This window comes from Orbicella franksi, chromosome 4 (assembly GCF_964199315.1).
Source record: "Orbicella franksi chromosome 4, jaOrbFran1.1, whole genome shotgun sequence".
Classification (NCBI taxonomy): domain Eukaryota; kingdom Metazoa; phylum Cnidaria; class Anthozoa; order Scleractinia; family Merulinidae; genus Orbicella; species Orbicella franksi.
In genome coordinates this window covers 27,629,694-27,646,018 of record NC_138148.1, presented here as the reverse complement: position 1 = coordinate 27,646,018, position 16,325 = coordinate 27,629,694, and the positions used below count along the sequence as shown (strand labels likewise).

General features: G+C 37.3%; 2 protein-coding genes across 2 annotated transcripts; one reads left to right on the top strand and one right to left on the bottom strand.

The window, feature by feature from the left end:
• Window positions 1-5,799: 5,799 nt before the first annotated feature.
• Window positions 5,800-7,573, bottom strand: LOC145485197 (uncharacterized). Its single transcript, XM_081463900.1, has one exon. It carries the CDS (start codon window positions 6,860-6,862, stop codon window positions 6,065-6,067), a length of 798 nt encoding a protein of 265 aa, XP_081320026.1. The 5' UTR covers window positions 6,863-7,573; the 3' UTR covers window positions 5,800-6,064.
• Window positions 7,574-8,757: 1,184 nt separating this feature from the next.
• LOC145483802 (uncharacterized) lies at window positions 8,758-11,579 on the top strand. The gene is made up of 2 exons (XM_081462346.1): window positions 8,758-9,613; window positions 10,004-11,579. Exons 1-2 carry the CDS (start codon window positions 9,573-9,575, stop codon window positions 10,704-10,706), a joined length of 744 nt encoding a protein of 247 aa, XP_081318472.1. The 5' UTR covers window positions 8,758-9,572; the 3' UTR covers window positions 10,707-11,579.
• The last annotated feature ends 4,746 nt before the right edge of the window (window positions 11,580-16,325 follow it).

Below are 16,325 nucleotides of genomic sequence, written 5' to 3'. Positions count from 1 at the left end.
TAGTAGCCTTTTTTTTTGTATTTCTCTCCACTCTACTCAGAGATTTGGTCACACAGGTATGTCATTAAGAGCCAGTTTAACAAGCTAATTTCACCAGCTGAACAAGGGTTATCCCCAGTTAGAATTTCATAAGAGAACAAAGACTTGGAGTCATTTTAAAAGTGTACAGCTTGGCACAAATAAACAAAAAGCCTAGAGCCAGTTTACCAGTCCATCTGTCTGCCTGTCTCTTAAAGACATCTTACAGACCTCTTACAACAAAGATCTTTTATGGTTGCAGAATAGCAATCTGAAAATCAACAAATCTGACATAAACTGTGACAAGAAATGAGGAATACACACACCTTTGGGAATATTGCTGTTCCTGTGTAATTTCCACACATCTCTTCATGTTCAGTAGTGTAATCTTTTTCCTTATTTTCATTGTAGATCATATGTGAAAAGGAGCATATAAACATATCAAAATAATTGCACATTTGATTAGTAAACAGTTAGCAACTACTTGTACACTTTTTTCCACTGAAGAAAATTCCTGAAATTAAATGATTTAACATGAGACATGTCTGCATGGAATCACATGGCTCATTCATTGAAACAAAAATCCAGTCCAAGATGATGAATACAACCACTATGATTCCCAGTGCAGCTGCATCTCATAGAGAGAAATGGCTATTATCCAGTCAAATTTGCCAACAAAATTTTCAATTGAGTAAAAGCAAATAAATGTCTTTGTCAATTTACTTTTACTAAGTTATTATCAAATCCTCTACGCCTTAAATTCTCTACTGATCGCATCAATAGTTATGAATTAATCATATTATTAATTTTGCTTGGAAAAATTTGGTTTGGAAACCTGATGGCCAAACCAAAACAGTCGATATTGCAGACAACCACTCAAAATTTAGATTCAAAACTCAGCTTTTACCAGTCAAAAACCAACATTTCCTGAGACTTGTTTGCAACATTCTGCAACTTTGATTCATTTACCAAAAAGATTCCCACCGGCCTTGCATGTTTTCAATAACATTTTAATTACTTAATTTTCATCCAGGTGAGCCAGTTGATGTATTTGTCCCTTGAGAAAGACAACATTTCCTCACTTGCCCTTAAATGAACCAAAAAGAAACAGCTTTTTTTTTCACAGAGTGAGACTGTAATAAAAACGATCAATTAAAATAACATTAATAAGCTATAGCCAGGTTTTCAAAGTCTATATATATCCTTCCTTTGCTGGAAAAAGATATTAAAAGTTGTGGCTGAAGAAATTATAAGATGGTCTATGCTACAAAATATAGAAATAACAAATGAATATTCCAGCCTTTTACTTACCAAAATGTTCTGATGTGTGCACACTTTGGAGCATTGCAGGATTCAACTGCATCTGAGTTGACTATGAACTACAGAGTTGTATATTGTATCCTCTCCCAGAATTTATTGTTAATTTCTTCAGTTCTTCTAGAGTGGCTAGCTGAAGGATAAAAACAATTACATTCATCAGCAAATTTCCACTAGTCACATATTTATTGGCATTTAATTGTCTATTGCTCAAAAGACCAAGACATGAAACTCTAAAACTACTGGTATTGTCCAGAGAGGTCACATAATAATATTATTATGGGGTCAGCTTTTTAATTTGCAACTAATAGCAAGTTTGATTTTTTATCAAACATTGTAACAATTTCACCTACTAAAGATAAGCTGGATTTTGTGTACTAAAGGCATCCGTGGTCGAGTGTTGATCGATACCCTTGATCGATCCTCTAAATCGACACTCTATCAACACCCGATCGATATTCAATCAACACTCCATCGACACCTCGGTTGACACTCAATCTACATTTCTATTACTCAGTTTTGCAAATGTCACAGGGTAGGTGCATTTGATCACCTGGTATGAAACCATTCTTAGCCCTGGAGACAGTTCAAAATGTCAAATGCCTGGCAGGTTCGGGGTGGGTGGTTGGGCAGGAGATAGTGGAGTTCCAAATGATTGATCCATAAGCCTGATACAACATATCAAAACAAACTTTTACTACAATTGCTACTGATCGCGCTATCTCAGTGGTCAAAATTTGTTGTGGACTCACGAAGCACAGCTTCGTGAGTCCACAACATTTTGACCACTGTGATGATGCATATCATTGTCGATAAGAGTACAGACCACACTAAACCACATGCAATTTGTTAAATTCAACCCAGTGAAGTCATTTATCAACATTAATGAACAAATATCATCATAATTTCAACTGTGGCAACAAACAGAGCTTTTTTTCAATAGAATGGTAACTAGAGACAAAAGCAGAAACTTATCCGTAGATTAAATTTTCAGAGTCAACAACTCTTTTAATGGTATAATGAATATGATAATTAAGTCAGGTCGTGATGGACTGTCATGCATGGCTGACTGAGTTTTTCCTTCAGTGCAAATTTCCTTTATATTGACATGAGCTTTCTTTCAAAGGAATTGTTTAAGCTCAGAAATTACCAGAGGCATTGTGCACAACAATTTATACGTAAATAGAGTTAAGTTCAAGCTTAATTATTAAGTTACGTTTATTTCAAGCGCTGATCATGCTAAAATCTATGCTATGACAGACACTTCAATTTAATGCACAAGACTTGACTGAGTGAGAAAAAAAATTATATTTGTCAACTTTTGTAAATAAGTATATGTGAATTGAAAATAAAGTTTGGTCTTTCTTAACGAAGAGCTTTGCCGATCAACTGTGATTCAGTCAAGTGCAATTAATCTTCGACCAAATTGTTTTCACTGCCCAGGATCTGTCTTGCCATAAATATACGCAATTCACAGCTCTTTATGTAGCCATTGCTGCGTTTAATTTACTTTTTAAACTCCGTTATTCTCTGAACATTGAAAAAAAATGAACGAAATTCAAAGACTTACCTTTTCCTGGTCCAAAACACAACGAAAATTTCACCAAAGCTGCCATAATGAAGCCAAATGAAGAAAAATGTCTGCTTTCCTCACAGCCGACTTCGTTGACCTTTATTCCCTTTATTCTGATTGGCCAGAAAATGTGGGAAGCCGCTGGCAGCCGCGTTTTCCTGCTGTTTTCGAGTTGCTTCCTTGTGCCACCTCCAGGTCAAGTGAAAACTTTTTTATTAAAAAAAATACACATTGGCAAAAAATCTAGCTTTCATTTTATCGTTAAAACAGAAAAAAATACGAAAACGCAGGTTATTAGGGCGTTAAAAGCGGAGTCGCAAGATATGGCCATATTTGACCTCGCCTTTGACATGACATGACGTAGGATCAAAGTTGTACAAAGCCATACCGCCTTTGAACGCCTTTGACATAAGAGATCAAAGGTATGCAAAGCCGTGGTGTCTTTGAACGCCTTTGACATAAGAGATCAAAGGTATGCAAAGCCGTGGTGTCTTTGAACGCCTTTAACGCACGTCAAAACTGTAGTCAAAGTTATTGACATGTTTGACCTCGCCTTTGGCAGGGATCAAATGTATGGCAAATCCATAAGATATTTGATTCCCCCTTTTACGTGGGTCAAAGGTGGAGTCAAAGTTAAGATCACATTTGCCCTCCTCTTTGTCATGGATCAAATGTATCGGCAAAGCCATGACATTTTTGACACACATTTGACGCGCGTCAAAGTTTGGATCAAAGCTATGATCATATTTGACTTCGACTTTGATCAGGATCAAATTTAGAGTAAATCCAATTTTTCGTGCCGTGTTGATATGGGCGAGAATCTCCAACCTAAACACTGTGCAAATCGACAGTTTTCCACAAGTAAAATACGCGTGTGTAGATTTGAGGGAGGGCTAAAAGTAGCATCTTTAAAAAGTTTAGTAAGCATAGTTTGAGATGCTAACACCGAAATCGAGAGTGTGGCTCATCTGTGAACGCGCGAAAACACGCGAGACTCTTACGATTCGTTGCGTGTACGAACCACTGGCCAAGCGATTGGCCAAGTTATTGGTAGCCGTGGATGGTCACTTGGAGCACTGACAATCTATCTTAGCTCCATGTACCAAGTTTCTCCTCTTTTTTTTTTTTTTTTTTTTGCCCTCGGCTGGGTAATTATGCGATATTTTCTACACAATAACTTCAATTGCCGAGCATGATAATACCGCACGTGGCTTCTACTGCCAATGACATACTTAGAGAAGTATTCCAGATCATCTGGGTTTTTATTCCTTAAGATCTGCTTTAGATTGATTAATCAAACGCTTCTCTACGCCCGGACAAGCATCTCGATGCAAGATCAAAGTTTATTTGTGATGGCTTTCATTAGGTAAACAAGACATTTACGTCTGCTCGCCGCGCTCAACATCCATTCGTAGGCACTTTGGTATCTTTAAGTTCAGTTCGTAGATCTGAACTTTGTTCAGGGGGAGAAGCAGAGGAAAGTTCATGTTGTGTAATTCGTTCATCATTGCAGGATTACTTGATTTATCGGCATTCCCCGATTTTGGCTGCTCACGTTTTTCTCCTGCCCAAGTCTTTGTTCACGTGTGTTTAGACGTGATAGATAGATAGATAGATAGATAGATAGATAGATAGATAGATAGATAGATAGATAGATAGATAGATAGATAGATAGAAACTTTATTAAGAATGTCATCAACCACCTAGCTGGGGAAAAACTCCCCTACTAATACGGGGACATAACAAAAACGAGTTAAATTAGAAGAAAATACTAAAAAAAAAAAAAAAACCTATAGCTATTTACAATAGTGAAATTTAAATCCAAGTTAAAATATGTTATGAGACTATGTACAGTGGATTTTATAATACAATAATACATACTTAAAAAAAAATTCTTTAGGAGGAGCAGAGCGGACAGCCTCTGCAGCCATCATCTAGTAATGCATCAAGATTGTTGAGATTTCTGATGTTCGTCTTAAAAGTGCTGAGAGATGTGGCCTCTCTCATGCTCTTTGGTAATTTTGACCACAATTTGGGTCCTAGATATCTGATCGAGTGCTTACCATATTTCACCGAGTTAAACCTTGTCATTGTAAAGTCAGATTGTCTTAAGTTATACGTACTAGGGTTATTACTGAAAAAATCACAGAGATAATAGGGGCATAACTTATGTTTAACTTTATACATCAAAGTAGATCCCATACATAATGACCTTGTTTTGTTCCAGATTATTGGCGTCAGCTGAGTCAGCCATCATTTGAAAGCATCGGGAATGACTCGAACGCACTATTTACTTTTAAAGCACTATCAATATCGTGACTTCATTTTAAAGCTTCTCTCATGTTTCATTCGCCCTTTCTGGTTTATTTTTCATTTCATATCATCGACATGTCACTGAAACAGATTATGACGCTTCACTGGCCGCAAAACGAAGAACCCTAGTGAGAGTATGTGAGGAATGCTAGGAAAATTTCCTACCATTTCTCTGCGGTATTTACAGTAGAAGCCCCGTGTTTCCCGTCATGGTTATGAAAAGAACTGTTGTTGGTGACTGACGTTTCGACAACCTGAGCGGAAGTCATCTTCAGAATCAAGTGAATAGCGTTTGTGAGTCGATGCTGTGTACATGAGTTCGGAAAAAAAAAAACCTTGTATTTGAAACACGTTGTAACCTTTTAATTCAAATGTGCCGTTTAAATTACATTGTGGTAAGTTACAAATATCTACATGACTTACAACTTATTGAAACAGACCAGAAAGCAACATAGAATTAAATTCAAATATTTATTTCATTAATTCACCTCATTCTTGTAATTACACCAATACTGGAGTGCACAGTTAAACATCAAAATACTTACAGCCAAACAAAATTTATAGTACATTAACTCACCTATGCATTTCCTATGAACTGTTCTGAAGATTAACAGTATTAATAAAACATGCAACACGCAGTTCATTCCTTTCAGTTTCAATAAGGAAGAACCGACTTACAAAATCTTACAACTATTATGTGGCCGGTTGACACCAGAACCCAACTTTTACTTTCGACGTAAACAGAAAAAATAGCAGAAAAAATATGTAATTACATACTTCACGAAACTCTTTAAATTAAGCTATTGGCTCTTTTGACAGTGTCTATAACTAGATTGCAGTTTCTCACGCATCAATACTGCTCGTCTTCTGATTTGGTTCCTCGTTTTCTTCGTTTGTTTCCCTGGTGATGGTGATGTCATCTGAACTCTTGCAGGACAACATGGCTGGATCACGTGATGCTTTTATAATCAGCAGACCTTCTTTTGACAAGCATGACGTCACCGATCTGGGATCTACGTCATCGGGCAGCACAATACAACGACTGTACGTGTTACGTGACTGATGACGTTCAGATTCCTGTATTCCAGTGACGGTCAACATATTTCCACGGAGATGGAGCTTGATCTCTTCTGGTTTGAAACCATTAAAATCCAACTTGGTCTCAAATTCACCGTCGTTTGCTTTGTCTTCCTGTTGTTTTATGCCCTCGATGACGAGAACACCGTTATTAAGGTTAATTCGTGACGTGACAGTTGTCGGGTCGACACCTGGAGGAAGTTTGAAGACTCTCATGAACTCGCTTTTATCGAATCCATCTTCTTGTTCGTATTGATGTTGGCAATGTAAGATGATCTTTTCGCTATCTACCTCGAGCGAGATTTCTTCAGGTTGGTAATGCCCAATCAGCACACAAGCGATCTTTATTGTTCCCTGGTGAGGCTTTTCCATGGCTCGTTGGGAGTTTCCTTTTTGCTGTTCGTAAGCGCTAGCTAGAACGGCTTCTCTCCATAAATCATAGAAAATGCCATGGCCTCTAGGAGCTCGGTTGTAGTAACTGCAATGGGGAAAAAATGACAAAATGAATTGAATGCTAAGTGAAAACAGAGCTATAAATCCTCTTGACAAATAATAATTTCCCATCGCTGTTAGGTCCCTAAAAATTTGACAAAGTGGAATCTATTTTGTAATGTATATAGTTTTTAACAGTAGTGGCTAAAAGTTTGAATTTGGATTTTAAACATTCTGTTGAATTGTATTTCTAAATATTACGCTGTCCAGCAGAGCTCTGAACTTCTTGTAAAATGTCTTCAGTTTCAACCACAAACCAACTCTCCAGCATGGACAAGGGTGAAAGATCAGGGCTAAAATCTTCCTAAGCCATTGCGATAGTAAATTTTCACAAAGGGCATACTACTGATGGAAGCTCAATCCCTTAGAAAATGATCTTAAATTTACCTGTATGGATCGTAGGTAGGAAATCGGTTAACGAGAGGCATATTGTCTTGAACTTCTTTTATATTTGTCTCTTCTTGTATCTAACTCCCGTGAAAATTTTCTGAACTGATGACCGGTCAGATGAAAATCTCCTTCTATACCGACGATCCTGTCCTAAAAGTTACTAAAATTACTAAAATTAAACACTTAGTCAATGCTTCGTAAGAATGACAGATAACATATTCATTTTCCTGACACAATGTGACCGGACAAAAACGGTTTCATTTTCATTTTGCTCTCGAAATTTCCGAAAAAGATATTTATGATACTGAGTTAGCGGGAGGTCCGTATTGACAAATATTGGTCGAGTTTTGTATGTGCGTTCTTTCTTTCTTTCTTTCTTTCTTTCTTTCTTTCTTTCTTTCTTTCTTTCTTTCTTTCTTTCTTTCTTTCTTTTTTTTTTTCAGGTCCATCGACCGAACCGCACGCGAGGACCATCGAATTTAAAACGGCTCTATAAATTGATCCATCTCCAGGGTGCATTCTCGGTAAACGCGGCCGCGAAATGTAAGCATTTATTTAAGTTTCTCACTTCGCTTTTCTGAACATTTACCTGAAATTGTCCACCAAATGCAAACATGAAGTTGCAAGGATTTCTGCTCAACATAATGTTTCTTTTCTTTTTCTTTTTTTTTGTAGACTATCCGTCAGCGGTCCATCTTGCAAAATAGCGGTCGGTATTGCAAAATTTGGACAGCTAAAGAGATCCGACCAATTTTACAATAACTCTCTAATTTCTCGCGTGCTGATTGGCTCATTTTTATCATCAATAAGAGTACAGACGGATAATCAAGTAGTTTACTGCGGAACCACTCGCCTGCGGTTCGTGGTTCCACAAACCACTGTTTTGACGCTATTTATCATCAATAAGAGGACAGACGCATAAAAAATGACGTCAATTTGTTAATTAGAACTCTCCTTTTCATCAGGAACCAATTCAGCCATATAATAAAAAAGAATTAAACCAACGAACCACTGGTTAACTGTCATTAGCCCTTAACTGTCAGAAAGACACAACTCGCTAGCACCATTTTAGAAACTTCATGGGAGAGCAAAAGTAACTGATCTACTTGGCTTGGCTATTTTACAATAATTTTTTAAAACTGAACGTTCGCCATTTTAAAACTTTCTAATCACCACTAATTAACTTAAATTAAACATCACATAATACATTGAGCCGTGACACAATTTAAATTGCGCCAATGATTCCAAATAATCTATCACAATCTTTAGATAGAATCGAATTAGGTGGTCGAGATGGCGTGACGCTATTTAAATTTAACTTTTCAGTAACAGAGATGAGAATTGTATATTTAAATCGAAACATTACACAATGTACATGATGATTGCATATTTAATTCAACCTTTACAAAAGAGAAATGATGGCTGTGCATATTCAAATTAAACCATGGCATTATTGTAATGATGATTACATAATTAATTGATCAAATTAAAACTATGCCATAATAAGAACATTCGTCAAACAGAAATAATGCAACAAATATTAATAATGACAAGGAGCTCCTGTAATCGGACCAGAAGCCCAGGCAACAAGGGAACAGTTGACGGCCCAGGTTTAGTATGAGAGATGGAGATTCCAGATTATGGGGTCCTGCAATCAAATATTACGTCTTTAAAATGAACAAGAACGAAACACCTACAGTATTTAGGTAGCACAGTGAAGTTAACCTTTCAGCACACGATTTTTTTCGAGACTCACCAGAAAAATCTAAACTACATCTGCTGGATTTACTGAAAACCCCAGGGTGAATTAGGAGAACATCAACCAATCAAAAGTAGCATGAACATTTTTTTACGATCGAGAGGTCGAAAAATTTCACGTGCAGCAACACCAAAAGATTACATGTCATGTTGCTTAGCTTCTTCAAAACCAGTTCTTACAAGAAATCTGAAAATCTTATGAAAACTATCAAGGGTTTTTTTTATAACCAATCGAGATTGTGATCCGTTTGTTAGTTTCATCTAAATTCCACGTGTCTGAGCAGGCAGCCGGAAACCCTTATCATGTCAACAAAGTTTAGTTTTCACGGTAAGCTGTCCAGTTATTTATTGTTTAATTCTTTATCTTTTTCTTAGAAATTACCCGCGTCAGCACAAAAATGAAAACGAAATAGTTTTCGCCACTCTCACTGAGTCATGGTCAACATGTTTTCTGTCATACTGACGAAGCATTAACTTAGTGTATAATGTTACTAATTTCAATCGTTTCAGAAGAGAATCGTCGGATATATAAGGGGGTCTTTAACTGAGCGATCATAAGTTTACAAAGTTTTCAAGGAAGCTACAAGCAAGATACAAGAAGAGACAAATATCAAGAGAAGAATTTCAAGACAGCATGCCTCTCGTTAACCGATTTCCAACCTACGATCCATACAGGTAAATTTCAAATCATTTTCTGAGCCTCGGTAGTATGCACTTTTGTAAAACGTTCGATCGAAACGGTTCAGGAAGATTTTTAGCACGGATCTTTTACGCATGTCTATGCTGAAGAATTGGTTTGTGGTTGCAACTGAAGACATTTTACAAGAAGCTTAGGGCTCTGTTGAACAGCGTACAAAATACATTTACGCAACAAATAAAATGTTTAATATCCAAATTCAGAATTTTAGCCAGATTTACCGTGAACAAGACATGTCCATACATTATAAGAAAGGTTCCACTTTATAAACTTTTAAGGGACCTAGATGCGTTCAGAAAATGTTATGGGTGAGGAAAATATATTGCTGTGTCTTTAGCGTTCAAATAGTTCCATTTTTCCTATTGCAGTTACTACAACCGAGCTCCTAGAGGCTATGGCGTTTTCTTTGATTTATGGAGAGAAACTGTTCTAGCTGGTGCTTACGAACAGCGACAAACAAACTACCAACGAGCCATGGAAAGGCCTCACCACGGAGCAGTAAAGATCGCTTGTGTGCTGATTGGGCATTACCAACCTGAAGAAATCTCGCTTGAGGTAGATAGCGAAAAGATCATCTTACATGGCCAGCATCAATGCGAACAAAAAGATGGATTCGATGAGAGCGAGTTCACGAGAGTCTTCAAACTTCCTCCAGGTGTCGACCCGACAACTGTCACGTCACGAATTAACCTAGATAACCGTGTTCTCGCCATCGAGGGAATAAAACAAGAGCAAGACAAAGGAAACGACGGTGAATTTGAGGCCAAGTTGGATTTTAATGGTTTCAAACCAGAAGAGATCAAGCTCCATCTCCGTGGAAATATGCTGACCGTCACTGGAATACAGGAATCTGAACGTCATCAGTCACGTAACACGTACAGTCGTTGTATTGTGCTGCCCGATGACGTAGATCCCAGATTGGTGACTTCATGCTTGTCAAAAGAAGGCCTGCTGACGATAAAAGCATCCCGTGACCCAGCTATGTTGTCCCGCAAGAGTTCCGATGACATCACCATCGCCAAGGAAACAGAGGAGGAGGAAAAACAGAGGACGGCCGGCGCTGATGCCTGAGAAATTGTAATTTAGTTATAGACATTGTTAAAAGAGCCAATAGCTTAATTTTTAAACTTTCATGAAATATGCAATTATATATTTCTCTACTTTTTTTTTTATCAAAAGTAGTTAATTTCGTCTGACGGTAAAGATAAGTTTTGTTGCCGATCTACCGGCCACATTATGGTCCGTGAGATTTCGTAAGATTTCGGTTCTTTCTTGTTGAAAATGAAACCGTATTTCTTTGCTTTATTTAGAAAATACTATTTTCAGAACTTTATGTGGCAAATGCATGGTTTAGGCTACTTTTATTAAGTTTGTAGAGTTGTGATAATTTATTTTAGATATTTTATTGTGCCCTGCAGTATTGGTGTAATTACAAGCGAGGTGGATTAATGAAATAAATATTTGAAATTATTATATGTCGCTTTCTGGTCTATCTTGCAAAGGTTTCAGTCTTGCACATATTTGTAACTTACCACAATGTAATTCAAACAGCACAATTGAATTAAAAGGTTAAAACGTATTTCAAATACAAGGTCTTTTTGCAACTGATGTCAACAGAACGTGGTTTTAATACAATTTTTTTGCTCTTTCTTTTATTCTAAACGAGGTAAACAGCATCGACTGACTAACACTATTCACTTAACTCTGAAGATGTCTTCCGCTTAATTAGGTTGTCGAAACGTCAGTCATCAACAACAGTTCTTTTCACAACTACCCTACACCGGACGATCACACTATACTAACTACTGATGCAAACAGGGTTGTTTCAAAGACCTTTTTAACTAAATGTTAGCGAGGGCTTCGAATCAGATTTTTACAGCATCGCAGAACAAGGCAGCGAGACACTGAATTGTCACTAATCCTTTAATTGGACAATGTCACAAAAGTGAGACATACCATATTTCATGAGATTAAAAAAAAAAGGTTTTTTTTTTAATGTTTATCATTTCGTAGCAAACATCAAAACAACACTTAATTCACATGGAAATTAAAACAAAGAAACCACATCACGTTACAATAAAATTTACAAAAAGTATTACGTTACTAATGTAAGCTACTTGGCCTGGCTACTTAGCAACAATGTTAATTCTGCTGATTTTTTTAAAAACTTCTTTTTACCACTACATAACTTAAATTGGACATAACAAAGTAACTGGAGCTGTTAAATAATTGAAATGTCCCCATTAAGTTACCATTCCAGTCAAACCAAGTGAAGCGTACACCCCTCGCTAGTCATTTTAAATGTCAATATGAAACTGATTTTTTTTGGAACATTAAACCCATTTAGCGGTATTCTGAAAACACTAGTGGCTTCAATTTTCCAATAATCAGTTCATTTTTGCATTCTAGAAACGACTTGCGGGTTCAATATTCAAATAATCAATTCATTGATGTAATGTTGAGGGGAACGCTTCACTTGGTTTGACTGTAAGATCATTCAAAATAAACTATTGCAATCTATAAATAGAATCATTGCATATTTAAATTAGACCACGACATAGTCAAAATGCGTCACGTTATTTAAAGATGAATTCCAGGTCCGTACTTCGTACTCTCGAGGATTTGTTTACGTTTTTGTTTTGTTTTACAAAATTTTTAAATGTTAAAACATTTCGCAGCTACTTACAGGAACAAAATTCAAAGTTTTATGTTAGCCTCCATTACGAATGCGAAGCTTTTATCTTTGGTCTTTCTGATATTTAATTATTCGCCAAAGGCAAAGTGAACATTGGTGAATATTCACCAATGTTCACTGAGCCTGAGATGAATAATTCTTTTAGTATAATTTTTAGAGGTAAATATCAAGGACTACAAAATAGCGGACTAAAACATAAAAAAGAGTACAGGCGCAATTGTCCATGTGCATATATGCAGCCGTAGTTTTGATAATAAGCTTACATGTACTCCGATTGTGAATAAAGTTACTCATCGAGTTCGGCAGTAAAACAAACGAGCGAAACACTACGAAAAATAAATTCATCCGGTACCTTTGTTTTATCGTTGTTGACTTCATTCAGAGTTGTCATCATCGCATAAAAATGAGTAGCTTTGGTTTGAAGAAAAATAAATTTTGTCACTCGATCTGACCTGCTGGCGATCGACGCAACCACTCCGTTTACGATTCTTAAAAACCTGGAATTCGACTTCTTGAGAAGATTTTTGGTCCAAGGGCCACAGCAGTCATTTTGCAAATTCTCCATCCTTTCAAAAATCCTAGACTTGGAGTGATGTCTTTCGAATAAATGAAAACTTCAGTCAACAACTGTCTGCCATGTTTACTTGCCGAGATGGCAAAAACGGCGAGCTTAGTAGCCAAGCTCTAGCAGGGTGAATATAGCGTCATATGATGAGCTTTTCGACCAATCATTATGTCCAATTCTTATATTCACCTCTGGAAATTATACTAATACAAGATGAAACAACGTTGCATATTAAAGCAACTGCTGGACAAAATAATTTAAGAGCCACTGCCTGTAAATATGGAGAATCCGACGACAGGTCGGAAAATTCTGATTTTCTTTTATTGCGTCAAAAAGAGGACTGCGAAATCCAAGTTCTCGCTCGCTCGTCCAAAAAAGGCGCAATTGGTCAAAGTACCCTTTATAGTTTTTCGTCTAACGCGCTTACTTTTCACGGGCCAAACTAGCCATTTAGATATGGTATACCTATAGCATAGCTCTTCTTTTAGAACCTTTATTTTGCTAAGAGATTCGTACGTATACTAAAAGAGTTATGACCCTCTAAAATGAGTTGAAATTTTACATGTAAATTGAAATTGCGACAGTTGTATTTTTTAAACGGACAACAAGTAAACAAAACATATTTACTTCAAGATGATGTTAAGCTCAGAGGAATGATCAAAGTGTAAATTAAATTTGATCATCACCTGATTTTTTTTTACAGAAGTTTAAATTTCTTCCCTTTCGGACGACTTATGAAGCGCCATAAACAAGGCGAAATTTAAAGGAAAATATCGCCAAAAGTACATCACTTGAGATCCCAAAACTACCCTCCAGCAATGTCTCACCTGTAAAAACATGCGATAAAATTTTGGGGCAGTTAAAACTGTAAAATGTTAGAAGAAGAAGTTTAAGCTGTGCTTTTGTCAACAAAGACCGCCGTCCTAATTAGCATAATAACGTGAAAATAACGATGCACAGAGAAAATAATGATATATTCCACTTACCTCGCGACATGTCGACAACTGGATGTTCCACGATGCCTCATGTTATATTTCCAGTATGTTTCAGCCACATTTTCGGTGTACGAAATCACTCTCAGACATTGCCATGGTTAAGCAGATTTCAACTCTCCGAAGTCCGCTTCATAATATCTATCAATATTATTTGTCTTTCGTCTCATGAGCCGCCGTTTACAAGAAGTTTAACAATTTGCTGAGATCCTAACTGACCCAGAAGTCTGTTAGCAGCCTTTAAAATCCTCCTCTTAATCGAGGCTTCTCATCAAGAACTCGTTTAAGCTCAGTTCAGTTTTTATCTGTTGTGTACCCGCCATTATTCCACAGATTGCGTTACATTTGATAAATGCACATTCCAACGGGTAGGGGTAAGGTGGGTAGGAAGTGAAAATGTAACCGACATTAAAGCCATTTTAGGCAATTCCGTGGCTAAACTAGTAACTGGCTTTCCCAGAATGGTTTGAACATGAGCTTCTGCTTGCAGGCATTTTCTAGGTTATTTTTGCTGGATAGGTGTGTAGGTGGGGGAGGGGGGTCGTGTATTAGAAAAAAAAGAAAAAGAAAAAAGAAAACGGTAGACAGTATCAAGTCAAAAGATTATGATCTGTGTATCTTCATCAGCTTCATCAGTTCATCAGTGAGGCCCTATTAGGGGTTTTCAGGATACTGGATTTTTGCGTAAAAAAATTAATAGGATGCAAGAAAGTTAGGGGAAAAATTAATGGGGTAGAGCATGTTTAGATCAGATAAAGCGGAACAGTTGTGTCTTTCGCTGCCGGAAGTGCCATCAAATTTTGCAAAAGACAACAGACTGACGAATAGTGCGCAGGAACTAATGGTAAGCGACGTACGCGTTTTATTGAAACTCCTTACATTTTCTTAGCCGTTTCACTTTTGCATCAGAAAAGAAAATGCTCAGAAAATTACCGAAGGGCAGTTAAAGACGGTGCCTTCTTTTTTGTGGGCACACGGTCTGTGCATTACGTAAGGCATGGTATATATAAACATCAGGCGCACGCTTGGGTTGGAACTAGTGACGTAATTAACTACCCTACCAAGCGTGCGACTTAAAAAAAAAGTCCTATTGTGGCCGAAACAAATTTCGCACTAAAATTACGAGCCTATACTAAAACCGGGATTACCAGAAAAGCAGCATATCGCTAAGCACTAACTGTGAACGGCCTCCAACTGAAAAACTAGCTTTTATCGTATCCGTAGAAAAAATCACACTGAAATTCGACTGTAGATGGCATAATGCGCGCGCAAAACAACTGCGAGAGACGTCAATGTTTAACTTGCTTGGGAAGTAACAGGAAAAAATGCAACGGACACCGACAAAGTTTTCGAAAGGATGAAACAACTCATTTAACTTTTGAAAAAGGGGTGATTACAGCTACATTTTATGGTATGAATTGGAAGTGGCAAGCCTATTCAACAATGCATTAGTTTTTGGCTGTGAGGAAAAGTTATGTAGACTGTATTTTGGCTAAGCCAGAGGAGTGCTGTCCAGGGACGCTCAAAGCGCTGTTGCGACGATTCTGTCATTAAATACATATCAAAAGAGGTTTTTATGTTACCACTTACCACGTAGTTTAAAGATGTTTTTTTAATATGTTTAGTTTTCTGCATGTAAAGGCGAACCTTCGGAGAATCTGTGAAGAAATATCTTTACCTTTTTTTCAGAAAAATGCTACCAGTAGCTAATTATCTCGGAAAAATTAATGACTACCCCTAGTTTTCTGTGTGGATTCTAATAACCCTGGCTAAGATCTACTTTTTCCACGTTTTCTTAATCTGGCGGAAACACGTTTGTATTTTGTAGGCACCATTCGTTATGAGCTTGAGGCACCCCACAGCCGCTAATGTAGTTCATTTCTGTGATGGAGCACAGCTGCATGCCTGCACAAGACTAGTTTTCGACCCTATGCAGGGCACTTTAAAATACCCCCATCTATCAAGCGAAGCACTAATGTTGACGCTTAGCTTTTTGAAGACATTATAGATGCGTTTAAGGCACACAAGTTGAATGAGTCATAAGCAATTGAATGAGTTAACTGACACTTGTCAAAAATATCTGCGGCTTGATTCTCAGCGGCTGTTGTGTCTTCTTGGAGGACCTTCTCCTGTCTGTTTCTGAGCTTTGAAGCCGTTCTCGAGAGGAAGGATTAAACGGGGCAAGGAGTCAGGAACTCATCAAAGGTGAACCGTCTAATTCTAGCCTCTTCTTTTGAGCGCCTCATCTTTTGTGCTACAGTAATTGCTTTGACTTTTATGGCCGTCTCCTGACCCGAGAAAAACTTTTCTTCAAGGTAGTTTTTTTGTTTTTCATTGAAACGAGTGGCCTTTGTCGTCATTTTCAGGGCCCAGCCTTTAGGTTTAATTTCTTCAGCAGGGACTGGAAGAGTAGAATTTGCTAGGACAGGGTGAACACC